Source organism: Gastrolobium bilobum, unplaced genomic scaffold, assembly GCF_033153095.1.
Source record: "Gastrolobium bilobum isolate Gb01-03AN ecotype WA unplaced genomic scaffold, APGP_CSIRO_Gbil_v1 utg10069, whole genome shotgun sequence".
Taxonomy (NCBI): domain Eukaryota; kingdom Viridiplantae; phylum Streptophyta; class Magnoliopsida; order Fabales; family Fabaceae; genus Gastrolobium; species Gastrolobium bilobum.
In genome coordinates this window covers 27,739-50,843 of record NW_026899141.1, presented here as the reverse complement: position 1 = coordinate 50,843, position 23,105 = coordinate 27,739, and the positions used below count along the sequence as shown (strand labels likewise).

Sequence of the window (23,105 nt, the reverse complement as noted above, 5' to 3'; positions counted from 1 at the left end):
CCTTGTTACTTACGCCCTGCCATCTCTGTTTACCTGTTCAACAAAGCATAATGATCACCCATTAGCGAAGAATAAATCGATGTGTTTTTAAGTGATCATTAAACTAACTGATTTCACTCACAATTTGTCAGCAACTGAGACAGATCCTACCGAGCCCACCAGAATTCACCCAACAAACAAATAAAGGAAGAAGAACTTACCAGTAGAAGAAGCTGAACGGCGAACGCTATGAGGGGGCGAGAAAGAGAGGAACGACAAAGTTGTGAGGGGGAGAGAAAGAGAGGAACAACGAGAGGAACGACGATCTTGTGAAGTGAAGGGGAGAGAAAGTCAGGAAGAGAGGAACGCGGCGCTGTGAGTCGGAGAAGACACGATGTTGTGAGGGGGAGAGAAAGAGAGGAACGCGGCTGATGAATTTTGATTTAGGAATGAAATGACCCTTACGACAAACTAAACCTAACCCTAAAGCATATACCACCGTCGTAAAATTACAAAAATCACCCATAGCGGGTTGACACGTGAACCTGCGGGTCAACCCGTAACCCGGCACGGCAAAAAACGTGTCATCTTTTCAAGACCCGGGCACGGTCCGCCCTGACCCGCGGGTTGACACGGCACGTGATTTGGCGGGTCGTGTCACGGGTCAACCCGCGGGTCAATACCTGTATTGCCACCCCTACTCCCCCTCAAGTTGAGGAATAAATATTTATCATTCCCAGCTTGCTAGTAAGTTCTTGAAATCTGTCTGAAAGAAGCCCCTTTGTTAATAGATCAGCTAATTGACGCCCAGTGGGAATGTATGGAGTGGTAATCAACCCGCTATCAAGTTTCTCTTTGATGAAATGGCGGTCGATCTCAATATGTTTAGTCCGATCATGTTGAACTGGATTATGAGCTATACAAATAGCGGACTTATTATCACATAGCAGCTTCATAGGTCCCTCACATTTTATTTTGAGATCATCAAGTACAATTTTCAGCCACAGTAACTCACAAATGCCTTGAGCCATAGCTCGAAATTCAGCTTCTGCACTTGATCTGGCAACCACATCTTGTTTCTTACTTCTCCATGTCACCAAGTTACCGCAAAGAAACATGCAATAACCAGTGGTAGAACGACGGTCAGTCACGGATCCAGCATAATCAACATCTGTGTAGACTTCTAAAGATAGATTTCCATCACGTCAGAAAAACAATCCTTTACCAGGAGTACCTTTAAGATACTGAAGAATTCTCTCTACTGCCTGCATGTGTTTTTCCTTTGGATCGTGCATAAACTGACTGACAACACTAACAGCATAAGCTAGGTCTGGTCTAGTATGGGCCAGATATATCAATTTCCCAACTAGCCGTTGATATTGTCCTTTATCAACTGGAGGACTCTCTTCTTCATAGCCCATCTTGTGATTCTGCTCAATAGGAGTATTAGAAGGTTTACACCCGAGCTTTCCTGCTTCTTTGAGAAGATCAAGAACATATTTCCTATGGCTGATAAAAATTCCTTTGCTTGAATGAGCTACTTCTATCCCTAAGAAATATCTCAGTTTCCCAAGGTCTTTGACTTCGAACTCAGAGGCAAGCCGTGTCTGCAGAATCTGTCTCTCCACAAAATCATCACATGTGATAATAATATCATCAACATATACAAGGAGCACAGTAAGCTTCCCATTTTGGGAGTGCTTGAAGAAAAAAGTGTGATCTCCTTGACTCTGTCTATATCCTAAGGTCATCATAACCTTAGTAAACCTTTCAAACCAAGCACGAGGTGACTGCTTCAATCCATACAAGGCCTTTTTTAATCGACAAACTTTATTTTCCCCCTTCACAGAATCAAAACCAGGCGGGATTTCCATGCAGACTTCTTCTTCTAACTCACCAGTGAGGAAAGCATTTTTCACATCAAATTGATTTATATCCCAATTGTAATGGGCAGCAAGGGACAACAAGATTCTCATTGTATTCATCTTTGCAACTGGAGCAAAGGTTTCTTCATAATCAATGCCATAGGTTTGAGTGTAACCTTTGGCGACTAATCGAGCCTTGTATCTCTCAAGAGTGCCATCAGAATTATATTTCAGGGCATAAACCCATCTTCACCCTACTGCTTTCTTTCCGTTGGGTCTATCAATAACCTCCCATGTTTTATTTTTCTCCAACGCATTCATCTCCTCTTGCATGGCTTGAGCTCAATTCCCATCTTTCAAAGCTTCATGTACTGATTTTGGGATTGAAGTAGAATCTAGTGCTGAAACAAAGCTTTTGTGCTGCACAGAAAGATTAGCAAAGGAAACAAAATGGGAGATAAGGTATTGAGTACAAGAGGGACAGGAAGAACAAGATTTCTTGGAACAAGATCTTTTTCCTTTTCTTAAAGCAATGGGTAAATCATCAGAAGCAGTAGTAATTGGTAAGTCATCAGAAGTATTAACATCATGATCAGAAATATGAGATTCAGGACTTACCAGTGGTTCAGACGATTGAGGTTGATGTTGAGGCAATGTGGGCTGTTTCCTTCTTTGATATACCAATTCAGGTGTTACAATCTTCCGTATCTCTGGTGTACTTGATGTATCAGTCATAGGAGGATCAGTCACAGGAGGATCAGACATAGACACATTAGGAACAGGAACAAGAGAAAGAGACACTGACACAGGTGAAGGAGTAGACACTGAAGATTCAAAGAAGGAAGGTGATGAGTCTTCTGGTGAATTAGTCTCCCCCTGAAGATGAGGACCTTGGAAAAAGGACTCAGATTCCTGAAATGTAACATCCATATAAACAAAAAATTTCCTACTTCCAGGGTGATAGCACTTGTAGCCCTTCTTATCAGGAGCATATCCAAGGAAGACACATTTAAGAGCCCTAGGATCCAACTTACCGCGATGCTGTTTATGAATATGAACAAAGACAACACACCCAAACACTCGAGAATGAAGACTTTGCAAAGTTGGAACAGAAGGAAAAAAAGAAGTCATGGAGTGAATAGGACTTACATGATCGAGAACCCGAGTGGGTAGACGATTGATCAAGAACATTGCAGTAAGAATGGCATCTCCCCAATAGCATTTGGGTACATGTGTTTGAAACAGTAAGGCTCGAGCAACTTCAAGAAGGTGACGATTTTTCCTTTCAGCAACCCCATTTTGTTGAGGGGTGTCTACACAAGTAAGTTCATGAATCATACCTTGATTTTGTATAAATTGGGAAAAAGAGTGATTGACATATTCAGTACCATTATCTGTCCTTAGTCTTTTGATTTTTTTACAAAATTGAGTCTCAATCATTTTATAAAATTGAAAGAACAGTTGTGGTACCTCAGACTTTTCACGCATTAAGTAAACCCAAGTTACACGAGTGCAATCATCAATAAAAGAAACAAACCATTTATTTCCAGAAGAATGAGGGACCTTAGAAGGACCCAAAACATCAGAATGAATAAGATCAAAAGGTTCAACACTTTTAGTAATACTAGAAGGGAAAAACACACGATGATGCTTAGCAAACTCACAAACATCACAATGAAAAGACTCAACAAACTTAGACAAAAATAAAGACAGAAATAAAGACTTGAGTAAACTAAATGGAGGATATCCCAAGCGCTTATGATGAAGCCAAGTCAGAGAATCAGCAGTTGACTAGCCATGTGACAGCAAGATGTGATCCTTAACATGAGTTGCAGGAGATTGTGACACCAGATAGTACAGCCCACCTTGCTCTTTAGCACCCCCAATCGTCTTCCCCGTGGCGAGATCCTGAAAAACACAGTGAGTAGGAAAGAAGGTTACAGTGCAATTTAAATCTTTTGTGATTTTATGAATAGAAAGAAGATTAGTAGAAAGTTTAGGGACATGAAAAGCATCTTTGAGATGTAAGGAAGGCTGTAATTTTATGTTACCAGAACCCGCAACTGATGTATGTGAGCCATCAGCTACGGCTATCGTATGAGTGCCAATGGTAGGGTTATAAGAAACAAAGGGGTCAGCACAACAAGCCATATGATCAGTAGCACCAGAATCAACAACCCAAGAATGTTTAAAATCAATACATGAAGTAAGAAAAGAAGAAATTTTGGAGCTTATACCAGTCATAGCCAAATCACTAGTACCAGATGGCTTACTCAGAGAATCAAGTATGGTCCGAAGTCGTTCCAACTCATCTAGACGAAATGCAGGTTGGGTCTCATTAGGTGTAGGAGCTATATCAGAAGAAGTAAAATGCGCTTGACCACGCATCCTTGCCATCTTTTCTAAGACAGTTTGTTTTCCATGGAGGCGATAGCATAGATCCTTGATATGACCTGTTCTTTTACAATAAGAACACCAGCGATCATCTTTCTTAGGTCTAGAAGATGTTCCATCAGAATATTTTGGAAAGGAACTCCTGTAAGTAGAACCATCCTTTTTTTCGTTGAAATCATAGCAGACCCATCAGTGGGTTTAGAAGCAGCACCATCATTTGATGATAACATGACAGATTTATCAGGGTTTATCATAAAACCCCGACGATTCTCCTCTCCCCGAACAGTATTGAAAACAGCAGAAAGGGATGGAAAAGTTTCTTTGCCAAGTATCTGAACCCGAATAGGATCATACTCGGAATTCAAACCAGCAAGAAAATCAAAAATACGCTCATTTTCTACCTCTTTGGCTAAAGCAGTCTGCAGTACATTTCATCTTCAAACTCTGAAATTGTTCAAGTTCAGCCCATAACTCCTTCAAGGTGCCATAGTACTCAGTCACAGATAAAGAATCTTGTTTTATAGTGAATATTTTATTGCGCAATTCATAGCGCGCAGCCATATCCTGTTTCAAGGAATAAGTGGAGCGGACAGTTTCCCAAATCTCCATAGCAGAAGACAGGAACATACAGTGACGACCCACTTCAGGAGTCATCGAATTCCACAACCAAGTCATGATAAGAGAATCCTTATTATCCCAAACAGCAAAATCGGGATCCGTGGCAGCAGGAGCAGGGCCATCAAGATGAGCAATCTTATTGCGACTCTTGATGGTAGTACGAATGAGCTGAGACCACGACAAATAATTTGATCCGTCAAATCGATAACTCTGATGTAGACTTGGAAGATCATTGCGACCAAGAGGGGTCACCACAGATGGGGTAGAATTTTTTTCAGATAAGTTTAGAGTTGAATCAGCGTCGGAAGCGGCCATACAAACGACGTCCGATCAAAGAGGTGAGCACAGATCCAGAACAAGCTTGGAGAGTCGATCAAGACTGCACCGGTCCGCAGCCAATAACCACTGTCACGCGCCGGTGAAGCTGGCGGTGCGTGGGATTCACGCGCAGGGAAAGGAGCGGTGTGTGGAGGCGCGTCTGACGTCCGTTCGGGCTGGGCTTTTCAGGCGAAGGTCGTCCAAGGGTTACGAACCTATCTGGGGCTGATCGGAGTTGAACGACCGCCAGAAAGAAGGTCAATCGCGATGAACAATGTTCTTTGTTATTGAAAAATGCGTTCTGTTTGAAGATGAACGATGAACGCGTTCTGTTTGGTGTCTTGCTACTGAGTAAGATGAGAAAAAAAAAGTGTAATACCCCATATTTTTATTAACTTTAACCTTATGTCTTTAAGTTAATTTGAGAAGCTCAAACTTCTAAGTTTCGAGGACGAAACTTCTTTTAAGGAGGGTAGAATGTAATACCCCATATTTTCTTTTAATAAAATAATAATAATAATATAATAATAAATATTTTTGGATAATAATGATATTTAGTATTTTTGTAATTAATAATATTGGTATTTAATATTTTTAATTAATGAGTTAATAATAGTTAAAATAATAAGAGGTAAGATAATAATAGTAATATTATTTGATTTATGTGATAATATATAATTATATATATATATATATATTAGATGATAAATTGTAATTAATTGGATTATTAATTGATTGATGATTTAAGCATTTATGATTGATTGGTAATGTTTGATAGGTAATGATTGATTGGTAATGTTGATTGGTAATTTGATTAGATATGATGAGTCAGCATTGAGTCAGTAATGTATGAAGTCAATATCTGAGTCAAATACATCAATAAAGAAAAAGGAAATAAATGCACGAAACCCATATCTGAGCCCAAAACTTCAACTATAAATAGAGGTCTAGCCTAAACAAACTAATTCACTCTCCAACATTTCTCCTCTACTACTCTCTCTCCTTACTTCAAAAGTTTATTTGTTTTATTTTCTATATTCTTTTGGTTACCAACTGGTTCTCTGCCCCAATTTATTCTCTTCTAGAAGTTAGCAAAAACGGAGACTAGGTAATCCTAATCTTTAGGTAGTTATATGTTTGATATGTGTAATCCTAATACTTAGGTTATAATTTTGTTTGAAGTTTATTAATAGTAATCCTAATCCCTAGATGTTTGTAGGTTATCTGTATTATATGAAATTTGGGCATGATCCTTATATGTAATCCGTATATGTTCTTAATAGTTTGGTATGAACATTTCTATATATATAGGTATTTGTTCTTTTTAAATTTAAATTACTACATATGATAATTAGAATATGGATACAAGTTATTCCTTAGAATGAAAGAGAATTCCGAATAATTTTTTTTTGAAGTACATGGGAATCGAACTGCAACACACACACCCACTAAACACTACACACCCCACCACCACTAGGCTAGCCCTAGTGGGTTGAATTCCGAATAAGCTTGCAATATATGATATAAACTTTTATTTTAGAAATTATGATTATGTGCAATATATGATATAAAATGTTAATATTTTAGAAATTATAATTATGTGCAATGTATGGTATAAGATTTAATTCAGGTGCAATATATGGATCTTATTGAATAATTATGAAAATTATGGAATTATAATACTCTTTAAGAAAAACTTTCCAAATATGTGTTTTAATGATTGAATTTGAATATTTATAACTATGATAATTGATGTGATGGGATTATTTGAATTACGATGATTGGATTTGAATTTTTCTATGATGAATGTTGCAGATTTGAATTATTATATCCTTGAATAAATTTGAAAGTTATGATGAGGATCGGATTTGGATTTTACTGTTATGAATGTTGAAGATTTGAATTATCATATCCTTGAATAAATTGGAAATTTATAATGATGATCGGATTTGGATTTTACTATGATGAATGTTGAAGATTTGAATTGTTATATAAATTCGAGAATTTATGATAATAGTTGTTTGAATTATGATACTTTGAAAAATTATAATGCCCTTGAGTAACTCATTTAGAGATGATAATACTTAAAGAATAAATAATTATGATTGAATCTTTCCTGATTGTGTGTGTTTGTAATAAATTAATGGTGGGAGGATAGCTTTGGGATGGTACCTTCCAAAGTGATGAACACAACTTTTGGGCTTTATGCCTCCGATGTGAAATTGATGTGAAAAAGATTGTATCCGTTCTTCCCAAAGTGGTATCTGGTAACAGTGGTTTTTTCCCGGGATACTAGTAGCAACTTTGGGAAGAGGTGTGCACACTAGGAATATGTGAATTGATTATGGCCAATTTTGATTATACGTGGCTGGTAACAGTGGTTTTTTCCCGGGTCACGGGGTAGACTGGCAGGGTTTCCCGGGTCTACCATGGTTCTCTTCCCACTAAGTACAATAAACTTAAACATGATTAATAATGAAATGTTATTTGATTTGATTATGATGAATGTCATTGAGTTGTGAATATTACCATTTATGTAATATTATGATTAATGTTGTGGTGAATATGTTAGTTGATAAATTACCCTTACTAAATACAATAAATGGACTAAATAAAGATTAATATAATTAATAACGAGTTGATACTTGATTTGAATTTTTGAGTTATATTACTTGATTTAATTATTATGAGTTCTATTTATTTATTTATTTATTTATTTATTTTTGTATTTTGATTGGGATTACCAGCTTTGCTGACTGTTTGTGATTGTTTGACTGCAATGATCCTGCGGCTGCGGGGGAGCAGATTTTCAATAAATCAGGTGGCAAGGAATCGGGCTAGCAGTGGGCAGTGAGGATACGACTCAGGATTTCTAGCTGTCATAAATATTATGTATAAAAAAAAATTGTAGTCTTAGATTTTGATTTGAATGTATAGAGTTAGTCTTGCACTTGTCCCTGTACAGGTGCGGCGGTAACATTTCCCAAATTCGATTATTTTGAACTTCCGCTGTTATTTATAAAAATATTGAATTTATTTATGCTATTATAAATTGTCAGAATTTGGGGTGTTACAAAAGAGAAACAGTGATCTCTCGGTCCAAGAGATCCCCGGAAATTCCTGTGACGGCTGATGGCAGCGAGAGATGGGAAAAAAAAGGTTTCGTAGGCGCGGAAGCAGAGCCCTCAAGATCGAGAGCTCTGATACCAACTTGAAAAAGGGTATTCTAATATATTATGGAATTGTAAATAATCTGTACAAAGGGTTCTCTATTTATAGAGAATACTTGACCTAATTTTGACCTAATGGGCTTGGCCTAATACAACAAATAAATGACTAAATAATAAATAAATAATAACTAAATAATTATTATTTACAACACTAGCACCTCAAAGTATGGTCTCATTAGGCGCATTACCTACACTTGTGGTAATATTCAATTGGCTAATGAAACCCTTATTAAGATTGGTCATCAGGAGCTTAGAAGAGAGGAACGTCTTATTCACTGAAATTTTCCCTCTGAGGGTTATGTTAAACTTAATTTGGATGGTTCGAGCATAAACAGTGGGCAAAGGACTACATGTGGTGGAGTCATAATGGATGCTGTTGGGAACTGGTTAACTGGTTTTGCAAAATTCCTTGGGAGTGGTACTTCTACTTCAGCAGAAATTTAGAGGTTCTTGACAGGTATGGATCTGGCTTGGCATAAGGGATTTAGGAGAGTATTTGTGGAGGGTGATTACAAGGTGGCTTTGGAATTTATAAGAAAAGGATGTGACGTAAGTCATCCTCTTTCTGCTTTAATCATCCGAGCTCGTAGCATGCTTCAAAGAGACTGGATTATTCAGCTTAGTCATACTTATAGAGGAGGCAATTTTGTTGCTGATTGGCTTGCTACTCATGCACCTCATCAGGATGGACAACTGATTGTGCTGGATGTCCCTCCAACGGCTTGTTTGGAATTGCTTCGTAATGACTTGAGGGGAGTTAGTCTCCCAAGATTGTGCCCAGTATAGGGCTTTTTTATGTTGGTTTAGTTTTCATTGTATTTCCAAAAAAAAGAGAGAGATTTTTAAGATTTTTTAAAGAGAAATGTTATACTTATAATTTTTTTTATCTCCTCTTACAACCATATTTTAACATCGTTAATTTCCACCAATCAACAATTATCATTTATTGTGAATTAATAATTAATTAATTAGTTTAATTTGTGAAAATTTTGAATATGAATTTTTGGATTTTATTTCATGAAAGTTCAGAAAATTTCTTAAATTATTTTCAATCGATACATTTAAACCTTAAATTGCTTTGGAGCTTTTGAAAATTAAGTTTTAGTTATCTATTGACACAAAAATTGTTTGACATTGTTTCCTATAGTGAAAGAATTTCGTTCCTGAATGTGTTATTACAAAATATATGGTTCATATTATGAGAGTTTCAATCTTTCTTTAAATTAGTATTGTTTTATTAATATAAAATGAAAATTGGTTTGAGGGTTTTAGTTTTCATGTTATTTTTTCACTGTTTTATGTTGTTTTTAATACAAAAATCACACATTTTATGCCAAGAAAAATCGTAACTTATAGCCTGAAAAATAATTTTTTAAACTTTCAAAAGCTCCCAAAAAGTTGCTAAAAAAATTTGCAATTTTTGAGATGGATTATATTAGAATATTGTTGATTTGTTATTTTTGGGTTGTTTTGTGATAAAAATTTATTGAGCTTTGACGAAGCTCCCATGGCGGAACTCGATTTCGAGCAGATCAACCGCCAAATGAACAAGAAGACACTGCAATAGAGAAATCTCGAGTAATTCTAGGCGTTAGAGTGAGATTGTGAGAGAGGTATCCTATTTATATTTCTCACTGAAAAGTCTCATAAAATTTACACCAATAGAAAATCCATTAAAATCGTCAGATTTTTGAATACCACAATATTATTTTTCTTTTGTTTGATTGAATACTAACGAATTTGCACGGACTCTAAAATAATCTTTTAAATTCCTAATCGTATACTACATGACTTTTTTTCAATCCTTTAATATTCTAATTGAATACCAATGATTTTTTTGTCCAAAAATAATCCATTAAAATTCTTTGAAATCTCAATCCAATACACTCCTGTCAATAAAAAAAAAAAATTGTAACTATAGAATTTTTATTTTCTATACTCATAATTGTGCGTAGAGCCACATTTTATATTTCTTTTTTTTTCTCTTCAGATAAGTATACATAGACCTCATACATTTTTATGTAGAAACAAGAGATAAATTTATCTCTTATTATATGAGAAATATTAAACCCTAAAACAATATTTTATTAATTATATTTTATGGCTAAAAACCAAAACTTTATTTAAAACATTCTTACTTTTTTTATTTTTTTAGAACTACCATTAATTAGCATTTACTTAAATTTTTTAAATAAATGAAATATGAAAAATGTTACAGTTATTTGTAAATAATCGCAATTGATGATTGTGGTTTGTGGAATATAAAATTCGTTAAAAGTATCGTACATTTATTAAGAAAATAGATCATTTCATATGTCAGATAAACCTCGTATGAAATGATCTCAAGTCATTCATAAATAAATTAATAATTACTGTTATAAAAAAAAAATTAATAATTACAAAAGTTGTGAGGAAAAATAATTAAGATAGAGAATGTAAAAATAATAATTATTAATTTATATATATACTGTCAAGATCGTTTCACATCCCATGTATAAAATATGAAAGGATGAATTTCGGCATATTCTTACATGATTAGTTTGTTACAAGAAAATTCTTATTTTCTTTTTCAAAAATTAAATTAATAGAACTGAAGTTCCTTGATTTAATTAAAGAAATTCTAACTTTAATATTTTTTTTATTTACCTAAATTTTTGAAATAAATGATTTTCATATTTAGTTATTTTAATTACCTACTTAAATTTTTATAATAAATGAAATTAGTAGAGATTTATTAATACCAAATATTAAATTAGTAGAGATTAAACTATAATTGTCCAAATGAAAAATGACCGGTGGAGAAAACTAACAATGAGCTTCAAAAAAATAAATTGGTTCTCAATAATAGCAAATATTATATACTTCTATATTTCTAGCTCTAGACCATATTCTAACATTAGATTAAAATTGCAATGTAAGTTAAATGTACCTTTTGTGCCTTGACATTAGGGGTGTTATCAATTATGAACTTTTTATGGTATTAGTTTTAGAACTTCTTGTTTATAGATTTTAGATGAAATTTTATAGGTAGCTATACATGATACCTATACAAAGCATCTTTCATAATCGTATATTTATTTTATTAGTGGATGATATATAATCCTTCATGATCATCTTAAAAGAGGTTAAAAGAGAAGTAAGTGGGGGTAGTCATGTTTTTCCATCTTCTGCTGATAAGGATATTGATCATGTTGGTACACTTGGAGGTAGTCACAAGAAGGTGAGGGTAAGAAAGATGAAACCTTGTGGGAGCTTTTCCAACCTATTTTATGTCAAGTCTCGTGTGTGGGTAAGTTTAAACTTTTCACACAATGTCATTGATGTGTTTTCTTGGGGTTATGATTATAGATTTTCTCAATGCTTTAAATTGTACTTCACTATAGGCTTATTATAACTGGTGTTACATTATATATATTGTGTAGCTTTGTGGTAGCAATTTCTATCTGGGCTCATGTGGTTTTGAAGGCCAAATTTCACTGGTTGTCTTCAAATTCTAGCGCTAGTACCAAACTGCAAAGTTTTCTCAATTCCAGCGCTAGTGATTTTTCTTAATAGGGACAAATATAAAGTAGTTGATTTTTGTCTCATAAAACTGGGTTTTTCTGTTATTTATTTTTTTGGTGTGTGTAAGATCTGTTATTTAAGTGAAAATGATCCCTTAATCTTGCACTACTTTTGATTATTCAGACAACAATCTGGGAGGGCTTGAAGCAGGTTGCTCCATGGAGGACTAAAAAACTGAAGAAACATGGGTGTGGGGGCCCTTAGGCTCTAGGACTTTTCCTTGGATACCATTGTCAAGTCAAAATCAATTATTTGTGAATTCAGCCACTACATATGTACTATTTCCCCCCACCTTTTTGTCTATCACATAGGTGGCATTCTGAACCTGTTTCTGCTGTTTCTATACCACTGTCCATTGCTCAAAACTTTTCTTTTATTATCATGGGACAAGATGTACAAGTTTTCAAACCTTAATTATATGTTATCTTGGTGTATTCTGATATTTGTATGCTGATATTTGAAAATTGTTAATAAATTGACCTCTCTTCTATTATGCTTTGTCCTTAAATTCCTACGTTATTTTCTCTTTAAATACTTATTGAAACTGTACTGTTTGCTGATCATGTCCACAGATGTAAAATTTATAGGACAGGTCATCTGAATTGACACAAGCAGCATGCACTATGAGAAATCGTCAATATAAAACACATGTAATTGACACAAGCAGCATGCACCATGACTTGGGATGTTGTATTATTCGAAATGGTACTATCAGTTAGTGATGAGAGCAGCACCAGTAGTTTGAGCAGTGCTATGTATAAACCCCATAAGGCAAATGATATAAGATGGGAAGCAATTGATATAAGATGGCAAATCAGCTGGAATTCCAAGAGTGGAGCAATTTGATTCAGCGAGGGATAAATAGGTCTTTATTGAGCAACAGGCTGCTTGTAATTTTTTGGTTTAGTATGCTGTAATCAGTCACCACCTATTTTTTGGGACAACAAATATATGGCATTGGTGATTTTGCTGAGTTTTAGGCTTAAATCACTTACTGATGTTGTGCACTTCTGTAACAGATTTTTATGCTCCTACTTTTGGGATGTAACTTGTTATGATATTGCCCTCATATAGTTTCCTAATTTGTAATTGTCATCAGTTGTTATACAATATTTAATAAATTTCAATCTGTGTATAATCTCATTGTGGTGATGTTGGTTATAATCGAAAACTGAAAGTAAGTGTGCCAGCAGGTTAATATATATGATACTTCTTTTGGACCCCATTGAAGAAAAGGTTCAGCATTACTGATCCCATATCCACTTGTCCATGTTACAGTCATCTGTTTTAAGTTCCAAATGGTACTGTTTTCATTTGATAAAATGAAAGAAGAATTGAAAGAACAAATGTAAATGGAACACAAATAATATAAAAAATTATGTAAAAAAATATAATAGCAGCATGCTAAATGCTTTCTTTCTTCGTATACCATTTCCTCATGTAGGCAAATTCAATTTTTTTGACACTGCCACCAGCTTTGGCTATCATGCCGTATATAGTTACAAAGAAGAGATTGCAATCATGATAGAGGTTATAAAAAAATACTCAGAGGGCCATAACAGCATTACTGAATTTATAGAAATGGGAATTCTGATCCGATTTACTGCTAAGAGGATTATTACATAAGTATACAAAAATCCAAACACAAAGTATGCCACCGATAATACTAACATTGAAAGATTGCAATCTGGTGACAGTGTGTGTGTATTTGGTTCTTGTTATATGCCTCTGCAGTAAAATGTGGCTCAGCTCATGGACCGAGACCAAAACCAAGAAACATCAGTTTATATCCAAGCTCACCAAATAGATATGACATAGAATAGAAAGCAATTGAAATCATCACACTCAACAGAATAAAATATATGACATACATAACATCGATCTTACATCATTTATGTATCCTGACAACCTGATTTAAAGAAGCTTTAGTTGCTATACATGAAATGGGACAAAATAACCCAATTCCTAATAACAAGGTAACCTGCCTAAAGGCCTCACTGAAAGAAGTACTTTAGGACATATACATCTGTACAAAACAATGTATACAATATAAAACTAAATCATCATGTCCTCAGCAATCTTTGACATGATGAACCTTTGCTTAACCTTCACAAACTTCAATCTTGCAGCACCTCCCTAGGTACGTAAGCTTGAGCATGCCAGCATAGTTCAACACCTGTTATGCTTTACACAAATCACAAACCATGAATTTTTTATCAACATGTAACCATGACTGTGAAATATATATCACACATGCCCCACCATTTAATAAATACATACCTGCTAAACCATATATAAACACCATTGCAGGCTTAAATCTGTTTCGTTAACATTGCAAGGTTAATCTCAAAAAACCCATTTCATGAAAGCATCTGTCTTCTATTAGAGGTCTTCAAAATATGCATAATGTGGCTGACTTATAAAACATGTGACAGCAGCCTAGATGTCTCATGACAAAGACATAGATAGTAAATGACATTCAAAAGTAGTGAACACAACCCATATAACCAGGGGTTCTCAAAAAAGTGAAGTCCTCACACTCTCACCCTTTACTCAATAAGGATGCCACCACAAACTGTTTTTCTTCTTCACCACCTTCCAAAAAAATTTCCAATATAGTGGGATCCTTATGCATAATCATGGCAAGGTTAACCCTCTGTTCAACTGTCAATATTTCAAATTGCTTCAATTCTTGGACAACAGAAGTTTTTTTGCTTGAACCCTCACCTTGGTGTTCAAAGCATGTAATCAACCTGTCAATTTTGTCATTTGTGGTTTTATAATCATTACCAAGATCTTTAATTGCAACAGATACCTCACTAGCCAAAGCTTCCTCATTCCTTCCTCTCTTCTTACCCTTTTTTGCAACAGAAATTGACACAGGAGAAGTTTGTGTGGCTTCTTCAGTTGCAGTGTCAGGGAGTGGAGGTTCCCAATTCGGTGAGATTGTGTTGTCTTCAAATAGATCATAAATTTCTTCCACGGCAGTCCCACTTTCAGCCATACCAATTGCCTCATTGTCCATATTGTGGACTGCATCCTCTGGACCCTCGGCATGCTCTCCATTTGCCATGTCCTTTCCAAAAATCGGTCCCAATGCGTCATAGTATGGAAATGGTTTTTTGTAGAGACCCTTGGCATTAGGGTGAGTCTGCAAGGATAATACAATTCAGTGTGTCATTAGAACAATAAATTATAACAAAGAAAATGCAATACAATATGATAATTTTTTTGTTCACAATAATGAGTTTTACCTTAATCCAGTCCATGTAAATATGCTTCTCCACGTCAATCATTATGTCCCTATCATTCCACCCAAAACCACTACCCCCATTCGGCCCCATCATCTCAGCAATGGCATTGTAGTGCTTCTTTAGGAGCTTGATTCTAGACGTAATGTGTGGAGTGCCCTTAAGTGTACATCCAGGAATTTTAGCATGCATCAGCTTCTCTAAGTGATTGGGAAATCCTGGCCTGAAACCATTCTCACCCTTCCATGCTAAACCGGAATCAACAAGACAATCAACAAGCACCTTGTCCTCTTCTGATGTCCACGTGTGATTAATCCGCTTGCTCGATTGGGAATCCTTTTCAGCCATCTGCATAAGGTGTTAAGAAAAACATATGTTGTTTGTATACTATAATCAATAGACAATCAGTTACAAACAGATTACATAAATCAACAGTACCAAACTGACATATATAGTATCTATTACATAGCCTCACATAGAAAAAGAAAGAGTTCAGTACAATCACACAAATGTTATGAAATGAAACTAAGTCGATGTAACCAAAACACAACAACATTATAAATCACACAAAGTCCTAAACCAAATCAAACACCATTCCTCCATGTATCAAACATCTGTTGGGCCAAATCATCCCTCCACCTTGTCCAAGCATTTGATGACTCAACATGAGTTATCAAGTTCTGTCCTTCGAAGTTGTCTGCTGCTTCAGCCATGTCCACAGTATTATCCTCTAAAGGGTCAATAGGCATCTCATTCCTAATATGATTATGAAGCAGGCAGCAAGCAGTGATTATGCGGCACTGCGTTTTCACCGGATAAAAAGACTTTGACCTGACAATGGCCCAACGACCCTTCAACAACCCAAAGCATCTTTCAATCACATTCCTAGCCTGGGAGTGTTTCATGTTAAAAAATTCTTGCGGTGTCGTTGGTTGTGCCCCATGTCTCCACTCACTCAGATGGTATCTTTGCCCTCTATAAGGTGTTAGGAATCCTTCCCCATTCATATAACCGGCATCGGCCAAATAATAGAAACCTACGACAACAGCAATTATTTGTGAGGAACACTGTGGGACTGTGGTATAAATGTTATGTCTCTCTGCGAAGAATGTGTGTGATGTTCGGTAGTTACCTTTTGGGACCCTTAACCCATTTCCACGAGAGATAGCGTCTATGAGCACCTTTGAATCTGCAGCTGATCCCTCCCATCCAAGCAACACATAAATAAATTGGCAATCCTGCGAGCAGACACCCAAAACGTTTGTCGCAATTTCACCCTTCCTACTGCGGTATCTTGCCTTATCAGCTTGTAAGGGATTAACCTTGATGTGCGTCCCGTCCAAAGCTCCGAGGCAATTCTATGAACCCAACAAAACAAACAAATAAAACAAGTCAATATAAAAGAGAGAATGACCTTTGTGAATTATGCGCCAAACATAGTGAATTTTTACAAGTACCTTGAACCACTTCCATCTATCATCAGTTGAGTTTTGTAGGATGGGATCAGGCCGTTTAAGCAGTACGGTGTGACACCTTAAAACAGACAGCAACACCTTGTTGAATTGTCTACTTATTGTCTCACCTGACCTCATAAATTGTCTTTTAATAACTCGATTCTTGACATCATGAGCCAAAATATGAAGGAAGATTGCAACCTGCTCTTCTACCCCCATGTGCCTCGTCGGTTGAAGCATCCCAATAGTTTTCAACATATCACACAAACTATGAAAGCTTCTCCTATCCATCCTTGTATTCTCAATACAAGCGGTGTCAGTAATATACACTATTCTATGCAGATTCATTTCCCTCGTAGGCACCCTACTGCAAAAATCCCACTTCAATCTCCTCGTTTTCCTTTTCCTTCTTTCAATGTGAGCTAATATTACACCATAAATTCTCAATAATAACATAGTTCGGTGATTCAAATTTTGCAAATGACAAATGATAACAATAATGACACTCAACGCCATTGTTGTGTTCATCTCCTCAATCTAACACAACACAGCCAAGAGTAATTAACATTAATCCAACGATGATGAACGAGATTCAAACCATCACAACACAATCAGCCATATTGCTCAAATATAGGACAAGGATTGTAATCTGGTTCAGTGCAAATAATGAGGTAGATATATGTTAACACATGTTCAACTCATGTACTAGTTTGTAAATGCATGCTGCCACAATTTTTATAAATTCATTTATCCTATCCCTTCTCAATTTCGAATTTCACATTTAGTCAAAAATTATTTTGCAATTTCATGTTATGTTAAATCCATAACATAACAGTTTACAACACAACTCACAGCTCAATACTGCTTAATGCTAAAAATTTATTTGCAATTACATGTAATGAGCATTCCAATATATGGATGACTGCATACAACATACCTCACATGCTCCACCAAGACAGCTTCATTTAAAACAACACACACAAAACAAAACCAGGGCCAGTGGGAATCTTGGAAGTTCACGCAGAAAACAAAACCAGAGTTTTTGTCATGACAATTTTGGTTAATATATTGGAATAAAAGGTCACGTAACTAGGAAAGTAAAACTCGACTGATTAAAAAACTCATTCACCTTCCAATCTCTGTCTTTCATTCTTTACTATGTCTAAGGAAGGAAAAACGATGGGGAAAAAAATTGAGATGATCCTACTACTTCCTATTTTTTATATTTTTTTAAATATATATCTTTACAGATTTTTTTACTCCCTAGGTTTTTAATTTTTTTCATTATCAAGTTTGCTTGGAGCGAAAAGTAGATGAATGAACAATATTATATATGAGAAATCAAAATATGCTATCAGTGTTTTTTGTCCTTTCAATTTGATAATCACAACTTCATTTAAAACAACACACATTACTGGACTCATTGCAACCATGGGCAGGTTAGACTCATGAAATAAATGCTTTCACACCTAAGGCAAACCTAAATCATAGTCAAACTTACATATATATTCTTCACAAACATGCATGCAGGATCGGACCACATCAAATATCTACACATCATTTGGGAGTCTTAATATTATTTCCAAACAAGCACAATATAGCATCACTGATCGCATATGACTCGAAGTTGTGCTGGGTCTAAGATGACCACAACACATAAGCTACAGATGAACACGTGTATAAAAAAAGCAAAGATCCAAAAAAAATTAGTTTTCCCTCACAACCCAAATATGGACAAATGAAGTCCAAAACAGAGTATGACCCACCTCAGCAAAAATGGAAGTGACTTTGGTTGAACAAAAAACGATTTCCTTCAACACGTTCTAGCACCCGGACTGCAGATATGAAAGAAGAAATTAGATGGAAGACTAAATAGAAGGCAAGTGTCATACAAGGGAAGAGTCATACCGACAATAGAAGTCACATGCAAGGAATCAGCTTCTTCCTTCTCACTTGCGCGGATAGGAAATGGAGGGAGAAATGGCAGACATAAGGCTCTTTCGCGCCAATTTTCCACACGCCTTTTATCCCACCACCAACCAGTCAAATCAGATTCACCATCAGTGCACAGATCGTACAAAAGTGAGGGTTATTTTCGTATTTGCATTCGCGGTTCACATTTCACTTCCCCGGGCAAACACGAAAGTCGTTTTTGAGTTGGACAACATGTTTCCATTCTTTCGATACAAATCATACATGAAATGCAAATAACGGATAAACTTGTTGCCAGGGATATTTATCATTTTTGTGTTGCCAAACATGGCTATTGCAAAATCCAGATAGCACTTTCCCAGGGATGCAAAAATTATCCGAGTACCAAACGGCCCCTTAATGCAGAATGACTCACTAGGGGTTAATTTTCCCCGTATGTGCTGTAGCTAGCATGAATCTAAAATGGCATTTATCTTTCTTTATAATTCTTGAAATTTTATTCATATAATTATTTATTTTCTTAATTTTTATTTTATATTATTATGATATTATTAATTAAAATTATAATACAATTAAGTATTACCTATTAAATTAAAAATGCTTTATATTTATTTATTTAATATTACTTTTAAAATTATTGCAAAATAATAATTTTTTAAAGTAAATAAAAATATATTATCTTAAAATAATTTATTGTAAAATTTAATAATTACTTATTTTTAAGTTTATTATATTTGAAATATTTTTTAGTAAATTTTTATTTATTCTTTAATACTTGATTATATCATGATATTAATTGATAATATTATATTACTAATTTACTATGGAATAAAAACTAAGAAATATATATATATATATATATATATATATATATATATATATATATATAGCTGTTGTACGTACAACAGTCAAATACTTGTTATATATATATACGTAAAAATATTAAATTTGGAAAATTATAATTATACAAAAGATGAAAACATTAAATATAGAGGATTATAACTATACACATTTCATTGTTGTATGTAAAGCCACCGTAAAAATAATTTTATCATATATATAATAATCACTGTAGAAATTTAAGTGATTATTATTATTAATTATATATCTTCACTTTATCATTCTTCAACATTGTTAGATCAGAATTTTAACTACTTTCATTATTTATCTTTTTTATTAAGATTTTGATCTAATAATTTTGAAAAGTGGTAAGCAAAAGTAAACAGAAAAATAAGTAAGAGAATAATCTATCTCAATAATAAATAAGAAATATAAATTTAAAAGAATTTAACTGATACAATATGTGAAAGAGAGCAAGTTTTCCCTGGTTTAAATCAGCGATACATGTTGTTTCCCGAAAAAAAAAAAAAATAGCAGCGCTACCAATTGTACCCAAAAAAGTGCTACCACAAACCCAAAAATCCCAAATTTTTCAAATTGGTAGGCTCTTCGTCTTCTTCAGAGAACCTCGAAAACCGAGCTCCAACTTGTTATCAGCAAACGGTAGACGGGGGGGAGTCTCGGGGATGGTGAGCAGAATCTTAACAAGTTGAAGTGGCTATTCTATGATTTTGTTAAGATTGTGGAAATCACAACTTAGAGAAGCGTTTACGAGATTCTCTTATTTATAAAATCGCTTTCTTCCTTCCTTTTTTTTGCTATGAAAACTCGAAAGAAGAAAGCTGATAGGATAAGCACTTTACCGGACGCAGTGCTATGTTATATTCTGTCTTTTCTACCAACCAAACTATGTGTTGCTACAAGTATTCTCTCAAGAAGGTGGAGACCACTTTGGCGCTCAGTCCCTACTCTCGACTTCGACGATAGTGGTTACGACCAAAGCAGAGAGATCTATCGTCGCTTTGTTCAGTCAGTATATGTCGCTATCTACTCGCGAGATTTGCACCAACCCATACAAAGATTTCGCCTCAAGTCTGATTCTTCTCTAGCTGGTCATAGCAATCTCAGGGCATGGATGAATGCTGCAGCAGAACGCGGAGTTGAGCACTTGGATCTCTCTCTGCCACCGTATTGGGATAATAACTGGAAGCTGAGCTTGCCATCTGCCATTCTCAGCAGCAGAACCCTCGTGGTTCTCAAGTTGTATGGATTAACAGTGAAAGCTCATTTGCCTGTTCATCTTCCCTCACTTAAAATCCTGCATTTGTACTGCATTCTTTTCAAAAGAAGTAGAAATCTCGCGAAGTTTCTTTCTGGATGTCCAGTTCTTGAGTATTTGGAAGAAGATCAGGTGGAATTTGATGACTCTCTTATTGTGGGAGAGTTTAAACGCTTGCCCAAGTTGGTCAGAGCTTATGTTCATAAAGTTCATGTTCCGTTAGAATCCGTTCGTAATGTAGAGCTTCTGAGAATATTGGGGGTACTGAAAATGTGATTTATATGTCATTTAATTTCAGTTTTATGGGAAATGGGTTTCTGACTGTCTCTATTTGTAACTCTTGCAGATGTGTGACATTCGGGGCTTCCAATACCCTATTCCCATGTTTCTCAATTTAACCCATATTGAACTCATCTATTATTATTTTATCAGAGATTGGCTTGAGATAGTAGAAGTGCTCAAGCGTTGCCCTAAGCTTCAAATTTTGTTCATTGATCAGGTTTGTAAAGTTTAGGTCTTGAAGGATGATTTTTGTTTTAATCTTTTGTTCACGTGTTTTTATTAATTTTTATTTTATGTCTACCGATAACAGTCTTGGCCCGGTAAATTCGACGAAGAAGAAGTAGGAGGAGGAGATTGGCCGTACCCACAATTTGTTCCTGAATCCATCTCTTTACACCTTAAAACATGCCGTCTTTATAATTATCAAAGTTCGAAAGGTGAGTTTCGATTTGTAAGATATATCTTGCGGAATGCACGACTTTTACAGTCAATGAAAATCATCAGTTGCACCAGTAATCAAGATGTAAAGCTCAAAATGATAAAAGATTTATCCTTCTGCAGAAGGCGCTCTGTAACTTGTAAACTTTCGTTTCAATTTACTGAATTTATGCATTCTCATTATTAGCTGCAAGGATATTGACTTTGTCTTATTTTTTCAATTAAACGACTTGTTACTGTACCAATGATTGTTTTCTTCTTCTTCTTTTTTTTCTATTTCACGCAAGGGTTCATACAGATTTTGCTAAAAAGGAATATTTTTTTGTGTTATTATAGCTTTAAGGTTCTGATTATCATGTATCTGGCCAAAAATTAACTTCTTATATAAGATGATTTTGTTTTTTCAATAACAAAGGATTGTAACCAATCTGCTATATGCAGATCCCCAAATTTGCAATTAGCATTACAAAGCCGAAATCTCATAGTAAGGCTGAATCCTAACATCATATATCAAGTACTATAATTACTTGTGCATGTTTGTTCTTTGTCTGTTCTCAACTTCAATCACTTAGATCCAAGTCCTAATTTGACTCTTGTATCTTCTAGGAAGTCATCTGCTGTAAAGAAGATTTTATAGATTCTGTAATTTCTTCTAAGTAGTGAAAGCTTAAGACTAGTGTATTACTAATTGTCTACAATCTTTTGAGGAAGTTAAATTTCAATGATCTAGTAATTGCAAAATCTTAAAGCAATATTGAAGTGCACGAAATATAGATTCAGAATACTATGATTTCTTTTGATTTTAAGTTATTTGATAATTATCCTACGCAAATATGCTTAGCTTGATATTGATCCATGGAATTAGCACTATTAATTCTCTATTTTTTTAAAATCAACATGTTTGGCCCATGAGATTTGAGGGAGGGTTAGTTTCTTCCTTTCTTATTTGAATTATAGGTATGATGAAATCATTTAGATTGTTGGGTGATAATAGTGGATAAGCAGAGAAAGCTCATGAAGAAAAAGGAAGTACTCTATAATAACGTTTTCATTACTTATTATATTTGATTTTTCATCTTCAATGTTTTTTTTTTTCTTGGTGCACGAGAGCTTGTGCTAGGAGCATCATAAGAGAATGAACTGTATTTACATTTTTATGTGTTTGCATGTAAATTACCTGATATGTGTCAGCTGTAGGCCTTATTTGTAGTCTTGCTTCTTCTTTTTTTCTTGTGCTGTGCATTTTTTTGGCCTGTGTTCAACTTTTACTATAAGTGCAGAATTTGGGTTCAGCTAATGCAACATTCCAATTAATAGAACCATGATTTCAGTGTATTTCTAATATACGAGATAGTATAGTTACCATATACCAAATCATTGCAATTGTCTTAGCTGCATTCTTTTGAATTTCATTTTAAAAAAAATTAAACTTCCAACTTTTGTTGTGATTTAGCAATTTCTTTATTTTTATTTTCTGCATCTTGATTATTAATTTTACGTAATCTTTTGAGCAAGTTAAATTTCTCTGATCTAATTATTACATACATAATCTTTAAGAAATATTGAAGGATAGAAAAATGAACTGAAGACTGTTGTTTTAAGTTCTTCGATAATTTTTCCGTGCGCACGTTCTCAATTTGATATTGGTATATAGAAATAGT

General features: G+C 34.8%; 1 protein-coding gene across 1 annotated transcript; it reads left to right on the top strand.

Moving 5' to 3' along the window:
* The first annotated feature begins 19,997 nt into the window (after positions 1-19,997).
* LOC133287564 (F-box/FBD/LRR-repeat protein At4g00160-like) lies at positions 19,998-21,631 on the top strand. Its single transcript, XM_061485195.1, has 3 exons — positions 19,998-20,985; positions 21,071-21,223; positions 21,317-21,631. The coding sequence occupies exons 1-3, from the start codon at positions 20,266-20,268 to the stop codon at positions 21,629-21,631; spliced, it is 1,188 nt and encodes a 395-aa protein (XP_061341179.1). The 5' UTR covers positions 19,998-20,265.
* The last annotated feature ends 1,474 nt before the right edge of the window (positions 21,632-23,105 follow it).